Here is a 17,197-nt window from a genome sequence, read left to right as displayed (position 1 = left end):
GAATGATCAGCAGGTGCCGGCTGACATGGAGTTCGCAGTACTTGCTGATTGGCTCCCGCTGTGCATAATTACATTACTGACTCCAATGTCTGCTGGCACCTGCTGATCATTCGTTACACAGGCAGAACGGCAGTCCGTTTATGTAAACAAGGCAGATTGCCATTTTGTAAGTAGGGAAGGCATGGATCCTGTGTTCCTGCAAAGCAAGGGCATGGATCCATGCCTTTCCCTAATAAAAGCACCTCCCACACAGTACACAAACACTGGCTAGGCACACAGTTAACCCTTTGATCACTCCTGATGTTAACCCCTTCCCAGCCAGTGTCATATTACAGTGGTGGCTGGTTGTATATTTTTGGGGGAGGGGGGGCGGCAGACAATGCACCCACAGCCTTCAGGAATCACACCACTTCACTCCCCACCTGCAGCTCAGCTCTGCTCCTCTCAGTTTCATTGTGAACATGCAATCACAATCACAGACTCCATGGTGCTCTCTGCTGACTATTTTTTATTAAAACAGCCCCAGAATAAGGCACACTTACAAGACCAATACTTAAAAATAGCAAATATGTGGATAGATTTGTCCACTCGCTCACCACTGGCATACACTCGTGGTGGCTGGGTGATGTCATGGGCTAGGCTCCTCCCCTCTAGACGCGTGCCATCCTCTGATTGGGCTTCCTCAGTAGATGCCACCTACCCCGGGCCTTTATATACACCTCATCTGCGAGGTGAGCAAGCAATTTGGGATTCGCATCACGATCAGCCCAAGCCAGGAAGTTACTGGACTTGCCCTAAAATGGCGATGGTGGCTAAGACTGCTTGTGTGGATTGCTTCAAAGAAGAGACAAAGAGCCAGGAACCTAATAAGACGGAGCTGGTATTATTAATGAAACAGGCGTTTGAGGAAACACTGAAGTTGTTTGCAACACAGACGTAGGCTTCAACTGCTCCAGTTCCCTCTACCTGTCACCTCAAATACTTCTGGCCGCTCAAGTTAACCCAGAGGCACAAGTGCCTTCTGCTTCAGATGCATCTTCTGCTGAAGAGGAGGATACCCAGTATGATGGATTCGACTTCGCCTTAGTCCAAACTTTTGTGAAAGAGGTTAGGCAGACCCTGCTGTGGGAAGATGATACAGAAGAACCTGGATAGGAGGGTAGATCTTAAAAAGATCTACACACTGGCTGGTGGAGCATGTAGGCCGTCAATGGCATTGGCCGCCATTTCTAAGGTCATGGAGGTCTGGATGCATAAAGCCGGTGGAGAATGACCTGGGCAAAGCTGAGGTCCTAGCCTCGTTAGCAAATTTGAAGCTAACAGCTTGATTTATGGTCGCGGCATCCATCGACCTGATCAAGATTCTGGCGAAAGTTATGCTAAACACAGTAACTGCCAGTGGAGCCCTGTGACTGAGGCCTGGGTGGCTGACCCAGCATCCAAGCAGGGATGGTGCAGGATACCATTCGAGGGTCACTCCCTCTATGGGAATAAATTGGGCATGGCCATCGCAAAGGCAACTGGTAGGAAATTGGGATTTCTCCCTCAGGATCTGAGGTTGCTTCATAAGAAACACAGCCTTCAGATATACGGCAAGACCTAGAGGCAGAGAAGTCAGGTCCTACAGGCCAGGAAGGGAGTTTTGCCGACTGTGGGGTAATTCTGCGACAAACAGCAAATCTAGAAAACCATTCTCTCCCTTGGGGCAAGAACATCAGAAGTCCTTTTTGACTATCCACCAGCTTGCCAGGTTATTCAGGTTCCGTTAAGTGTGGGCAAAAAGGATAAGGGAGCCGTGGGTGATATCGTCCATCAGGTATGGGCACAGCTAGAAATTCCTCAAACAGCCCCGCAGAGCCTTCGTCTCAACAAAAATGCCTCCAGAAAAGGGAAAACAGGATGTCTTTTGGAAATACATACAGACCCTCCTGGAGCAAAAAGCAATAGTCGCAGTTCCTCAACGGGAGCGTTTTTCTGGAGTCTACTTGCCTCCTGTTCTTGGTTCAGAAAAAGTCGGGGACTTGGATGCCAGTAATAGACCTCAGGGACCTCAACAGGTCCATCAAGAAGGATTGATTCAGCATGAAGTCACGCCAAATGATCCTGAAGGTAAGTCAACTGGGAGATTGGCTACTGACCTTGGACCTCAGGGATGTGTACTTCCACGTACCCAGGGCGCCGTTCTACCAGAGGTTTCTTTGGTTCACAGTAGGACAACTTCACTATCAATTTGTATGCCTGCCCTTTGGGCTGACCACATCTCCCATGGTATTCACGAAGATCCTGGTGGCACACCTACGATTGCAGGGAATCCATATACACCACTATTTGGATGACATTTTACTTCTAAGCCAAGACAAGGACACGCTCCTGACACGCCTTGTTGACATTGGAGAGCTTTGGCTGGCTGATCAATCAAGAAAAGAGTCACCCCATACCGACTTAATCTCTGGTGTACTTAGGTGCGAAGATAGATACTCAGATGGCATTGGCCAGAGACAAGATTTCCTGTATACTGAAGACTATGTCAGAAGCTCGAAAGAAGGCTTACCTGCCAACAATAGACTGCGTGCGACTTCTTGGCATAATAGTCCCAACCACTCCAATGGTCAAGTGGGCTCAATGGAACTCGCGCCTCTTCCAAATGGGTCTCCTAGATCAATGAAGATTGGAGGATCTTGGTCGGAGAAGCCAGTGGTACGGGTTGGGGAGCCCTATGCAAAGACCACTGGGCCCAAGGCTATTGGACTTTTTAGGCTGTCAATGTAGTTTCCAATATACTGCAGTTGAGGGCAGCCAACCAGGCCCTCCTGGCCTTCAAGAGTCAAATTCAAGGAGCGCCCATCCTTTTGAAGCCAGAAAATGTGACAGCAGTGGCTTATATCCGCAGGCAGGGAGGCACTCGCAGCAGTGCTCTCCTGAGAGAGTTGACCCCGATCATGGATTGGGCTCAAGCCAACTTACAGCTACTAACAACAGTATATGTACCCAGTCATCTGGACACTCAAGCAGACCACCTGTCCAGAGTGGACTTGGACAACGAGTGGGCCCTGTCACCACAATTATTTCGGAGCCTGGTGACATGGGCCTTCCTTCTGGAGGTGGACCTGTTTGCCTCTCTGACCAATACCAAACTACCATGGTTCTTCACCGAGTCCAGTCACCCACAAGCAATGGGGGTGGATGCTTTTAAAGCGGAATGGAATTTCAGAACAGCATATGCCTTTCCCCCGATCCCGGTGATCCTCCTCTTTTGTGCAGGTTGGGACTTGCCTCTAATCTTGGATTTCCTTTCATCAAACACCTTTGTTTCTCCTGTCTCGCTAGTGCATCTCTCATTGAAAACCGCATTTCTCGTGGCAATAATTTCAGCCAGAAGGGTGTCTGAGACAGCGGCCTTGGGGTTTAAAGATCCCTTCCTCTTTTTCTTCCTGGATGGAGTGGTGCTCAGGCCAATGCTGGGATTCGTCCCGAAGGTAGCCTCAAAGCCTCCCCATGTTGAGGGCATGTGGCCAATGCTTTGGCCAATCATAGGATGCCAATGCACTGCAATCTCGCAGTGCTTTATGGGACATTCCTCGGCATTCGAATTTGCTGCGAACGCCCCATAATGTTCTAAATTCAGCGAATAGGTGAACATCCAATGTTCGAGTCGAACATCAGGCTCATCCTTACAGACCACCCATCAGAGTGCAGTGGTGTTTTGCTGTGGGGCACCCCTTATGTTGAAGGCATGTCATCTGGAATGGTATAGGAGGAAGGGACTGAATGCTCACCCCCTCCCCCTTCATTTCCTGGGTTTACCCTGCTGCGTTGCCAGGGTGGACGCCCTCAGTAAAAAACCTTGTCCCCATGCTGAATGAGAAGAACCCCCTAACAACTGAACCTTGAGCTTATACTTTACCTGGTGGTCAGTGTAGTGGTCCCTTACATTGGTGACCAATGGGGGAAGGATCCCCTTATATTCATGGTCAGTGTAGAGGTCCCTTACATTGGTGACTAATGGGAGAAGAACACTGTCATATCAGCTGTCAGTGTAGTGGTGCCTCACATTGGTGACAAATGGGAGAAGGAACCCCTTATATCAGTGGTTAGTGTGGTACACCCCTATATTGGTGACTAAAGATGGGCCAAACACCCCCCGACTTGGTTCATGACAGAACTTTCAAACATTGCAAAAGTTCTGACCTGTCCGCAAACACCATTGAAGTCTCCAGCAGTGTTTCTCAACCTTTTACTTTGAAGTACCCCTGCAGGTCTAAAAAGATTTCCTAAGTACCCCTGTCTTGAGAAAGTGATTTCTATTGTTTGGGTGTGAGCAGAATCCCAAACTAACACACTTGCAGAAACACAAATACCCACGAAATCCCATATTAACAGACTGGCAGATACACATTGCCAAATGAACACACTGGCAGACACACATAACCCCACATTAATACACTCGGAGATACACACATAATCACAAATTAACACACTGGTAGACACACACACACAATCCCAAATTAGCACACTTGCAGACACACACTTAATCCCAAATGAACACAGTGGCAGACACACATATAACATACTTGCCAACTGTCCTGAATTTCCCGGGACATTTCCGGGATTTAGACCTTTATCCCGGTCTTACTTTTTCCCATGAAATGTCCAGGGAAATTGTTATTTGTCTCAATATTTTTTTTATTTTATTTTTCTTCCCCGCCACCACTAGAGGTCGGCACTGGTCAATTCTGTCTCCGTTGCCATTTTACAAAAGACTAGCTGGAGCATTTTTATTGGCAGCCGATTTCTTGCCACCCAGGCTCCGCCTCTTGGTTCTGTAAATGGCACAGAGACAAACACAGCATCCTGAGCGGCGCCGAGGCCCGATGGAGAGTCCTGGTTTGAGGCACTATCCCTGAGTGAGACTGCTTTGTCTCACTCTCACTGGCTGCCTCCTGTCTCAAACGCACCACCCAGAGACTGTGACAGTCTGAGCAAGCAACTTTCCGGACAGCTGCACGCTGAATCCTCCTCCGCTCCCTGCTCAGGTGCATGAGGGGTGGGGGGGGGGGGTTGTCCTGGGGGGGTTTGTACTGATGGGGATGGCGGGTTGTCCTGGGGGGGTGTTTGTACTGATGGGGGGATTGTCTCCTGGGGGGGTTGTACAGATGGGGGGGGTTGGTTGTACTTATGGGAGTGGGTTGTCCTGGGGGGGGTTGTGCTGATGGGGGGGGGTGTTGTCCTGTGGGGTTTGTACTGATTTGGGGGGTTAGTTGTCCTGGGGGGGGGGGGGGTTGTACTGATGGAAGAAAGTTACTTGCTCAGACTGTTATTCTCCGGATGGCAGGCTTGTGCAATGCGAAAAGAGGCAGCCACAGGAGCAGTGAGAGTGAGGAGTCTCATTTGGCTCTGGGCGGCATACCCCCTGCCCTTTGTGCAATTACCCCCAGGTGTAGGCATACTACGGTTTTTTGAAACACCGCTCTATGGGACCCGAACTTGAAAAATAAAAAGTCCCCATTTTGAAGGCTTATATGCAAGTTATTAGGCATAAAATGGGTATGGGGACCCTGGTACTGCCCTGGGGGACATGTATCAATGTAAAAAAAAAAACTTTTAAAAATAATAATTTTTTCAGGAGCAGTGATTTTAATAAAGTGAAACAATAAAAATGAACAAAAAATCCTTTAAATATAGTGCTTGGGGGGTCTCCTTAGTCTGCCTGTAAAGTGGCGCTTCTGTACTGTGTATAGAACCTGCTGCAGTAAAACTGACATTTATAGAGAAAATAAAATTACATATAAATTGATTTTCCCTGCAAGCTTTCTTTATTTTCTATACAACGGCTTGGGGAGCCAGTCTGTATGATGAGGCCACAATTTAGTGCACTGGAAGCAAGATTACAGATTTTTAGGATAAGTTCTGGTGACTCTTTGGCCGACTTTGGATGGAAATAACAAAGTTTTGTACCACTGTGAGCAAGCCTTATGTGAAGAAGCAAGAGCAAAAAATGGAGTGCATATATGCACAGAAACCCCTCATGGGACTTTGAGGCAGACTCCGGTGTATAAGTTTGTATAAAAATACTTTTATTATACATCAATATAATTAAAACCTCATTGTAAAGTATAAAATAGACATATAGTACAATACAAATGTTGACCAATCCTTTTACAGGTTACAATTAAATACCCTATGCACAAAACTATCATCCAGAAGGCTACCCATGTCCAATTACAGGTCAGCTCCCTTGGATGGTTGTGGTAAAACCCCAACATGTTTCAGACATTCTAGTCCTTCCTCAGGGGATATATATACAGGGAATTACATTCTATAATGTAAATACAAAATAAATGTTAGTGAACACCAATACAGTAACCAATATAACTGTATAAGTACATGCATCTTATAATAACACTGTATATCACACAAACTGCTGTAAATACTTACAAAGGTCAAACAGAGAGCATTGATTCCTGCAGGATGTGGCAGACATGGGGACCAGTCTCCTGATCAGTAGAGAGGGATGTCTCCACTGCAGACCTGATTGAAAGCTCCATGTAGGTTTACAGGTATGAACTGACTTGTGTGCATTTAGATCCACCTTCCCCCGTGTCCATTCAGGTAGGAAAAAAAAAAAATTGGAAAAGAATATCCTTTTCTATATTTCCAGACCTAAATGTGACAGATCAGAGGTAGCCTGATGTAAATGGACACAAGTCAGTGGTGTATGAAGACACAAACTGAAAGGGCACAGATGTCAAAACACTGACATCTCTCCCATTCAGATGCAGTTATGAATGGTGGGGCGCTATAAATGTTACATGTTCCAGCTCCTGCCTCCAGACACCCCCCCCCTCACCCTGACAGCGTGGAGGCAGGGGTGGAACGAGGGGTGGGGTTGTGGGTGGAGCCAGGGTGGGTTGTGGGCGGGGTCAAGGGGGCCCCGTCAGGTAGGCTGTATGGGGCCCCATGATTTCTAACAGTGGCCCTGGATAGAAGTATCAGGTGTGGAAAAATTGGGCTGTGGTTGTTGGTGGTGTCTTCACCCCATAACCTTTCAGAGGTACTCTTGATAAAAGCAAGAATTGACCTTGCTGTAAAAAAAAAAAAAATAAAAAAAATAAAAAAAAAGAAGAAATATCATGCCCTTGTTACCCAGTGGTGGAAAAATTCAAGAGTGATTAATTTTGACAAATGTCAGTCAACAAAGTCTATGGACAGACGCTCCCTTTTATCTGTCACAAAACCTCCATCAGCACTGAATGCCTGTTCGGAAAGCATGGTGGATGAAGTTCTGGCCAGTGGGCTATTCCCATGACCCTGAAACCCATCTACTGGAAAGCTTTCCAAGTCTGTTTATGCGCCTAGATAAACTTCCATCATATGATGTACATGGGATCTTGAAGCTAACAGCCCTGGGCCCAGAGGACTAAAAAAATGTTTAAACTGCATCAATGAGGTTTAAGCCTTCTCCACCACTTCTCCTTTAACCAACAGAAGCCTAAAAACTAGTATTTCTATGAGACTTTAACCTACCAGAGTCTGGACAGGTGTTACATAAACTTCTCTTTAACCAGTTGCCGACCGCCGCACGACGATGTACGTCGACAGCATGGCACGGGCAGGCATATTGGCGTACATGTACGTCCCTTGCCTCCCGCGGGTCGGGGGCCCGATCGGGCCCCCGCCCGGTGCCTGCGGCGGTCGGTTTTCGTCCGGGAGCGATCCGGGACGAGGGGGCGGCCATTCATTCATGGCCACCCCCTCGCGATCGCTCCCGACGAATAGGAATCCCCCGTGACATCACTTCCTCTCCTGTAATGTAAACACAGGAGAGGAAGTGATGTATTCTCTCCTCCGTGTCGGTATTTTTCGTTCCGACACGGAGGAGAGTGGATCGGTGAGTTGCACCAACACTCTACACACACAGTAGAACATGCCAGGCACACTCACACCCCCCGATCATCCCCCCAATTACCCCTGCCCCCCAGTCACAGTGACACCAATGTCATTTTTTTTTTTTGCATTGGTGTCATTTGTGACTGTAATAACTGTTAGGGCAGTTAGGGTTAGCCCCCTTTAGTTCTAATGTACCCCCCTAACCCCCCCAATAAAGGTTTAACCCCGTGATCACCCCCCGTCGCCAGTGTCACTAAGGCTGGGTTCACATTGCAGTGGTTTATGAGAACGAATGTGATTCGCACCGCACTGCAGTGCAAATCACATCCGATCTCTGTGCGATTCGAGTTCAGCCATTCGCCGCACCCGCCACACCCGCCGCACCCGCCGCAAATTCGCACGGGACCCTTTTTTTGGCCCGCAGCAGAATCGGATCGCATGGGTGTTCACACCATGCGATCCGAGTTTGCAGATCGCACTGCGATATGCGAACTGATCTGGGGGTGTCAGTAACATTTCACTGACACTCCCAGCAGTCCGCATAGGGCAGTGTGAACTGCCGCCGGGAGGCATGCGATGCGGGAACCCGCCATTTATTACCTAATAAAGGTTTAACCCCCTGATCACCCGGCGGGTGTCATTTGTGACTAATAACTGTTAGGGCAGTTAGGGTTAGCCCCCTTTAGTTCTAAGGTACCCCCCTAACCCCCCCAATAAAGGTTTAACCCCGTGATCACCCCCCGTCGCCAGTGTCACTAAGGCTGGGTTCACATTGCAGCGGTTTATGAGAACGGATGTGATTCGCACCGCACTGCAGTGCAAATCACATCCGATCTCTGTGCGATTCGAGTTCAGCTATACAGATAGTATGGCTGAATTCGTGTCGCACCCGCCGCACCCGCCGCAAACTCGCACGGGACCCTTTTTTTGGTCCGCAGCAGAATCGGATCGCATGGGTGTTCACACCATGCGATCCAAGTTTGCAGATCGCACTGCGATATGCGAACTGATCTGGGGGTGTCATTAACATTTCACTGACACTCCCAGCAGTTCGCATAGGGCAGTGTGAACTGCCGCCGGGAGGCATGCGATGCGGGAACCCGCCGCGCATTCGTGGCGTTCCCGCATCGCTCCAGTGTGAACCCAGCCTAATAAGCGATCGTTTTTCTGATCGCTGTATTAGTGTCACAGGTGACACTAGTTAGGCAGGTAGGTATTTAGGTTCGCCGCAGCTTTTTATAGCGCCAGGGACCCCCATATACTACCGCATAAAGCCCCCTGATTGCCCCCTAGTTAACCCTTTCACCAGTGATCACCATATAACTGTTACAGGTGACGCTGGTTGGTTAGTTATTTTTTTATAGTTTCAGGGCACCCGCCATTTATTACCTAGTCTCACTAGTGTACCCCTAAATTTAGGGGTGTCTACTTTCCAAAATGGGGTCATTTGGGGGGGGTTTGTGCCATCTTGGCATTTTATGGCCTTCAAAACTGTAACGCCCTTAGAAAGCCTGAAGGCGGTGCTTGGTTTTCGGGGCCCCGTACGCGGCTAGGCTCCCAAAAAGTCCCACACATGTGGTATCCCCGTACTCAGGAGAAGCAGCAGAATTTATTTTGGGGTGTCATTTCACATATGCCCATGGCATGCATGAGCAATATATCATTTAGTGACAACTTTGTGAAAAAAAAAAAAAAAAAAAAAAGTTTGTAAATTTCCCGCAACTTGTGGCAAAATATAAAATATTCCATGAACTCAACATGCCTCTCAGCAAATAGCTTGGGGTGTCTACTTTCTAAAATGGGGTCATTTGTGGGGGTTTTGTGCCATCTTGGCATTTTATGGCCTTCAAAACTGTAATAGGTAGTGAGAAGTGAACTCAAAAATTTACGCCCTTAGAAAGCCTGAAGGCGGTGCTTGGTTTTCGGGGCCCCGTACGCGGCTAGGCTCCCAAAAAGTCCCACATATGTGGTATCCCCGTACTCAGGAGAAGCAGCAGAATTTATTTTGGGGTGTCATTTCACATATGCCCATAGCATGTGTGAGCAATATATCATTTAGTGACAACTTTGTGTAAAAAAAAAAAAAAAATTTTTTTTTGTCATTATTCAATCGCTTGAGGCAAAAAAAAAAAAATATTCAATGGGCTCAACATGCCTCTTATCAATTTCCTTAGGGGGTCTACTTTCCAAAATGGGGTCATTTGGGGGGGTTTTGTACTGCCCTGCCATTTTAGCACCTCAAGAAATGAGATAGGCAGTCGTAAACTAAAAGCTGCGTAAATTCCAGAAAACGTACCTTAGTTTGTAGATGTGACAACTTTTGCGCAAACCAATAAATATACAATTATTGACTTTTTTTTTACCAAAGACATGTGGCTGAATACATTTTGGCCTAAATGTATGACTAAAATTGAGTTTATTGGATTTTTCTAATAACAAAAAGTAGAAAATATCATTTTTTTTCAAAATTTGCGGTCTTTTTACGTTTATATCGCAAAAAATAAAAATCACAGAGGCAATCAAATACCATCAAAAGAAAGCTCTATTTGTGGGAAGAAAAGGACGCAAATTTTGTTTGGGTACAACATTGCATGACCGCGCAATTACCAGTTAAAGCAGCGCAGTGCCAAAGTGTAAAAAGACCTCTGGTCATTTACCAGCAAAATGGTCCGGTCTGAAAGTGGTTAAAGTGGTTGTAAACCCTTACAACCAAATTTGACCTACAGGTAAGCCTAGATTAAGGCTTACCTGTAGGTCCAAGAAATATCTCCTAAACCTACACGGTTTAGGAGATATTTGTCAAAGTACAGTGCGCCGCGGTCAACGGCGATATGCCGCGAGTGGCGGCTCCCGTCGCTGGCTCCTGTGTCAGGGAATGAAAGAGGAAGTAAACTCATCAGGGTTTACTTCCTCTTTAATGTGTCCTCAAGATATTTCATCCTGTGCTCCCTCTGTGGGAACAGGATGAGTTCTGAGACTTTCCCCTTTTAACAGTGGTCAAGGAAGGTTGCCAACCAATAATGATCCCTCTCCTTGATGCTACAAATTCTCGGGTCCTTTCGCAGGCTTTGAAGAATGAGGGAGCCCATGCATCGCAAGTTTGTGGAGGCATGAGAAGAAGAGTCCTCTGGGTCACTGAGGATTATGATATCTGGAACTGCCTCCTCCCAGCCACGTACTACTCCCAAAGTTTTTGGGGACGGAAAACCACCTCTTAAGGTTTGATGTAGATCTTCCTCTGCTTCTATACCTCCAAAATTGCTAGAATTCTCCTCCTCCTCTTCGATTGTGTGTTTGGCATTGCAAGAATGATGTCTGCATAAAGTGGGACTTGAGAGAAAAGGAAGTCCTCCTCTTCCTCCCGCTGCTCTGCCTTGAGTGCCCTGTCCATAATACCACGCAGAGTATGCTTCAATAGGAACACAAGAGGGATTGTGTCACTGATGCATGCATTGTCACGGCTTACCTTCCTTGTGGCCTCCTAAAATGGTGACAGTATAGTGCAAGCATCCTTTATCATCAGCCATTGGTGTGGGGGAAACAAGCCAAGCTACCCTGAGTCTGTCATTGTGCTATATTCACATGGGTACTCATTGACAGCCCTCTGTTGCATGTGCATTCTGCAGCATTGCCATAGTTGAGTTCTACCTGGTGGACATGTCACAAAGCAGGCGGTTTACGGGCAGGTGCAATTTTTGGAAACCTGGGTACCTATTTAAGAAATTCTGTACCACCAAATTGAGGACATGTGCTAGGCATGACATATGTATCAACTTTCCCTGTTGGAGGGTGGACAGAAAGTTAGGACCATTATTGCACAACACCATTCCAGGCTCAAGCTTTCGTAACTTGAATCACCTCTGGGCCTGCGCTTGCAGAGCTGAAAGAATCTCTGCTCCGATGTTGCTCCAGTTCCCTAGAAAGACCAGCATCATCTTGCATCATCACCACCAGCTGTATGAAGAGAAGAAGCCAAAACAAGCTCCAGAGCCCTGTCCTGCATCCTTTCTAGTTGCAAGCAGAGTTACCCAGTGTGCTGTGAACTGAATATGTTGTCCCTGACCATGCTTCCTGGACCATGTGCAACAGTAATATGGACCCTGCAGCTTGCCCAACGATGCCAAAACATTGCCTTTCATATGATGGTACAGAGCTGGAATGGCCTTACATGCAAAGAAATAGAGACTGGGAATCTGCTATTGTGGTACAGCACATTCTGCAAATTCATGTAAGGGGCAGAATCCACCAGACGGAAAAGCAGGAGTCATAAAGCCAACAATTTGGACAAGCTAGAATTTAGACGCTGAGCATGTGGATGGCAGGGAGTGTATTTTTTTGCGATGCAGGAGCTTAGGCAGAGATATTTTCCTGCTGTACTCTACAGCTGGTAGTGTGCTGCTGGTAGGATGGACCTGTGGCACCCTTTGCTAGAACATGATCCCTGTCAGTGAAGGCTGCAAAGAGGTCATGAGATATAGCAGGGGTAGACATGAAAGGTGAAGAGTCAGGGGAAGAATTGTGTCTCTTCTGTGTAGCTTCCAGGTGCTTTTGCCAACAGGCTGAATGGTGGGAGGTTAAATGCTGTGTCAGACATGTGGTACCCAAAATGGCTGGTGTTTTTACCAACTTGGCAATATGCTGTGGCTGGGGAACATGACTGCCAATTTTTTGTTTATCAGTGTTCTCCCCTCTCTGTAGACTCACATAAGTCTCTTCTGGAGATGGGTTCAAACACCCCCTTGATTCGGTATGCATCAGAACTCTCGAACAGGGAAAAGTGCTGACCCAGAGAACCGTATTGAAGTCTATGGGACCCGAATTTTAAAAATCAAAAGTGCCCATTTTAAAGGCCTATATGCAAGTTATTGGTCATAAAAAGGGTATGGGGGCCTGGGTACTGCCCTGGGTATCAATGCAATTATTATTATTTTTTTTGAAAGATCATTTTTACAGGCACAATGATTTCAATGATGCTTAAAGCGGAACCTTCAGTCATTTTTTTCAACTTTCTATATATTAAATCTTCTGCCCCTGTTGTTTTAACTTTGGATAGTAAATCCTTTTTTTCTGCCAGTAAATAGCTTGTACAGCCCACTTCCTCTTTCTTATCTTTTTTGACAAGTCCTTTATTTTTAAAAAAAAACATAAAAATGCCAACCTGAAAGAAAAAAAAATGCCCAAACATGACTGTTCCTGTCCAGGGACACAGCTGTCCAACAGGTAAAGATAGGATGGGCGTTACTTGGTGACCTAACTGAGTGGCCCTGCTCCATGTCTACCTTTCAATGGGCGAGTGTCATTATGGGGTGGGACCACCCGGTGATGTCACTGGGTAAGTCGACCCTCATGTTTATCTGTCCTTTGGGAATGACACTCGCCCAATGAGAGGTAGACTTGGGGACAGGGTCACCTGATTGTGTCACAGGGTAACCTCTACCCCTGTGTTTACCTGTCAGGTGGCTGTGTCCCTGGACTGCAACAGTCATGTTTGGCGGGTGGTGTTTTTTTTTTTATTTCGTTCAGGTCAGCGTTTTTGTGATTATTTTTTATTTTTTATAAAGGACTTGTTAAAAACTGTTGCTGTGTTCTTATTACCTCTTTGAGCAATTTTTGGTGAATAAGTAGGTTTACTATGTACTACTCATTCACATTGGAGGGGGCCTGGATCTGGGATCCTCCTTGTGAAAGGGGGCTTCCCCCTTCCAATAAGCCCCTTGCCCAAAGATCACCACACCCACCAGGCCAGGGTTGTGGGGAGCAGGCCCTTGTCCCTATCAATATGGGGACATGGTGAGATCCCCCTGACATGGTAGAGCCCCCTGCCTCAAAGCACCCCCCTGTTGAGGTCTTGTGGCCTGGTATGATTCATGGGGGGCGCTCGCACACACACACTTACACATTGGTGTGCAGTCATGTTGGGACAGGAAGGGGCCGTCCCCAAACTGTTCCCACAAAGCATGAAATTGTTCAAAATGTCTTGGTATGCTGACACCTTAGAAGTTCTCTTCACTGGAAATAAAGGGCCAAGCCCAACCCCTGGAAAACATCCCCACACCATAAGGCCCCCTCTACCAAAATGATTTGGACCAGTGCACAAAGTAAGGTCTATAAAGACATACATGAGCGAGTTTGGGGTGGAGGAACTTGACTGGCCTGACCTCAACCTGATAGAACACCATTGGGATGAATTAGAGCGCAGACTTCGAGCCAGGCCTTCTCGTCTAACATCAGTTTCTTGACCTCACAAATGTGCTTCTTGAAGAATGGTCAAACATTCCCACAGACACACTTCTAAACCTTGTGAACAGCCTTCTCAAAAGAGTTGAAGCTGTTATAGCTGCAGTGCGCCGACTCATTATTGAATCCTACAGACTAAGACTGGGATGTCATTAAAGTTCATGTGCGTGTGAAAAAGGGAGAGACGTGCCAATACTTTTGGTAATATAGTGTAGCTCAATATGAACAGCAGAAGATCATCTGTAAAAATGTGTCCAACATAATACCAGCTGGAGAATTTAAAAGAAGTCTAATCGGTGTGTTCTCCTGGTGTGCAGCTAATCAGTGTGTTCTTGGTGGGAGTGGAGATGACCCCATCTATAAGGATATACAGTATGTAGCGCCGGCTCCTGAAGAGCTATGTGTTTTGAAATTTAACGTTACACCTGAACTGCAGTTTGGTTTGGGTATAATTATTCCAAATTTTTACCTCAGCATCAGTCTGACTGGACTATAGGGTGTTCGGCCTGGCCATAGGGGGTGCTGTCTCTTCTGGCAGGCATGCAAATACAGTCTAGTTGGGTGCTTTAAGGTTACTTTCTCTCAGAGCCAGCCCAGTGGGAGTGCCACTCTTGCTGTGCTTTCTGGGAGAGGGTACTGAAGATGCGGATGTCACATGGTTCGGGGGTTCCAGTCCAGAAGTATGTTCTGACTCCATGGTCCTGGTCCTCCTGACCAGCCCCCAGGACGCCTATTGCCTGGGGTGCGGATCCACCCAACTTTATGTCTAGGGGCTGGCTAGCCCGAGGCAAGGAAACTAAGGAAAGGATTCAGAGGTGGTCCGGTGCCATCTCAGGTTGTGGAGAGGCCCAGCAACTTCGTAGTTATCCAGGGGAGGACTCTTCAGAAGAAGGCCACGCAAGGGTTGGCTTCTTAGCAAGAGCCTGGTAAAGCTGAAGGACCCAAGTGAATCCTATCTTGTGCGGTATTGCCGGACCGGTTGAAAGATACTGGTACCACGCGAGTGTTCTACAAGTTTCTAGTTTCCTTGTACATGTTCTACAACAAAGTCTGTGGCAGAGACTTATTCCTACATGTTCTACAACAAAGTCTGTGGCAGAGACTTATTTCTACGTGTTCTACAACAAAGTCTGTGGCAGAGACTTATTTCTACATGTTCTACAACAAAGTCTGTGGCTGAGACTTGTTCCTGATTTAAGCACCCCGTTGGCTGCTAGGCCATGTGAGAGATGGACTATCCAACTAGAGTGAACATCCAGCTGTGAATGGCTATTCTCTGGATTTATTCAAAGTAAGAAAGTTCTTTATTACTGACTTTGATTCAAAGAGTACCTGGACTTTTCACCTAACCCTCTGATCCGATACTGAGAGACTGTTAACTACGTTTTAGCAAATAAAAATCCCTTTAAGCGGATCTGTCGTTAGCCTCTAAAGGTACTGGGCCATCTACCACGGGAAATCCCTAGACACGAGGAGCAAGCGAGAGAAGGTAACGGTAAGCCCATTAAAACCAGCCGCTCCTTCGGGGGTAAGTGCTACAAGTACATATACACACTTCACATTACAAGATGTTTCTCAGGGCTGCAGTTCCTATATACTTCCACAAGATGGCGATCTCACTTCCACCCTGCAGAAACTCTCTATGGAGGATGGGAAGTGATGTCAGGTACAGTCAGGAAGTGATGTCAGGTATAAATAAGAAGTTTCGGGTGAGAGGTGAGTTGGGAGGAAGTAGAGAGGAGACATTGCTGGAAGTGGCAGTAGAGGAGGTAATAAGATGTTATTTTCTATTTACACCCAGTAAACCCCCCCCCCCCCCCCCCCCCTCCAAAAGTTATAGCATCTACAAAATAGGGGATAGATTTATGGCATTTGTTTTATTTTTTTACTAGTAATGGCAGCGATCTGCGATTTTTATCAGGACTGCGATATTGCGGCAGACAGATCGGACATTTTTGACACACTTTTGGGACCAGCGACATTTATACAGTGATCAGTGCTATAAAAATGCACTAATTACTGTATAAATTACACTGGCAGGGAAGGGGTTACGCACTAGGGGGCGATCAAGGGGGTTAACTGTGTTCCCTAGGTGTGTTCTAACTGTAGGGGGGGGGGGGGGGTGGGACTGACTAGGGGAGAGAGATTGGTGTTCATACTTAGTATGAAACGCAATCTGTCTCCTCTTCCCTGAGAGAACCGGGATTTGTGTGTTTTACACACAAAGATCCCTGTTCTCGCTCTGTCACGAGCAATCGCAGATGCCCGGCGGTCATCGTGCCCACCGCAGTTAGGCGTTTGGTCAGGAAGCAGTTAAAGAACTTAATTAAAATAGTCAGGGACTGCATAGCAACCAGCGAATGTTGAGACAACAAAGATTTTGGTGAGAAGTATATAATGTACAGGAGTGTGTGCTGTGCAAAACGCAGGGGACAGGAGTGTGTGCTGTGCAAAACGCAGGGGACAGGAGTGTGTGCTGTGCAAAACGCAGGGGACAGGAGTGTGTGCTGTGCAAAACGCAGGGGACAGGAGTGTGTGCTGTGCAAAACGCAGGGGACAGGAGTGTGTGCTGTGCAAAACGCAGGGGACAGGAGTGTGTGCTGTGCAAAACGCAGGGGACAGGAGTGTGTGCTGTGCAAAACGCAGGGGACAGGAGTGTGTGCTGTGCAAAACGCAGGGGACAGGAGTGTGTGCTGTGCAAAACGCAGGGGACAGGAGTGTGTGCTGTGCAAAACGCAGGGGACAGGAGTGTGTGCTGTGCAAAACGCAGGGGACAGGAGTGTGTGCTGTGCAAAACGCAGGGGACAGGAGTGTGTGCTGTGCAAAACGCAGGGGACAGGAGTGTGTGCTGTGCAAAACGCAGGGGACAGGAGTGTGTGCTGTGCAAAACGCAGGGGACAGGAGTGTGTGCTGTGCAAAACGCAGGGGACAGGCGTGTGTGCTGTGCAAAATGCAGGGGACAGGAATGTGTAACCCATGGGATGCAGGGGACGGGAGTGTAATGTATAGAATGCAGGGGGTGGCTCCATATATTCTCTCAGTCCCATACCGGCTCCATCCATCCCCAATCCCA

At 47.3% G+C, this 17,197-nt stretch overlaps 1 protein-coding gene across 1 annotated transcript in view; it reads left to right on the top strand.

Annotated features, from left to right (window-relative positions):
• The window catches only part of LOC143986848 (uncharacterized), a 99,588-nt gene that overhangs the window by 56,255 nt on the left and 26,136 nt on the right, over window positions 1–17,197 (top strand). The window contains 4 exon segments of the mRNA XM_077485257.1: window positions 957–1,107; window positions 1,760–1,816; window positions 1,923–2,109; window positions 15,712–15,893. Coding sequence (XP_077341383.1) covers window positions 957–1,107; window positions 1,760–1,816; window positions 1,923–2,109; window positions 15,712–15,893 — 577 coding nt within the window.

This window comes from Lithobates pipiens, unplaced genomic scaffold, assembly GCF_037356315.1.
Source record: "Lithobates pipiens isolate NorthernLeopardFrog02 unplaced genomic scaffold, aLitPip1_a1.2 Scaffold_18, whole genome shotgun sequence".
Classification (NCBI taxonomy): Eukaryota; Metazoa; Chordata; class Amphibia; order Anura; family Ranidae; genus Lithobates; species Lithobates pipiens.
Note: the sequence above shows the minus strand (reverse complement) of the source record. Positions and strands in the feature narration are given on the sequence as shown.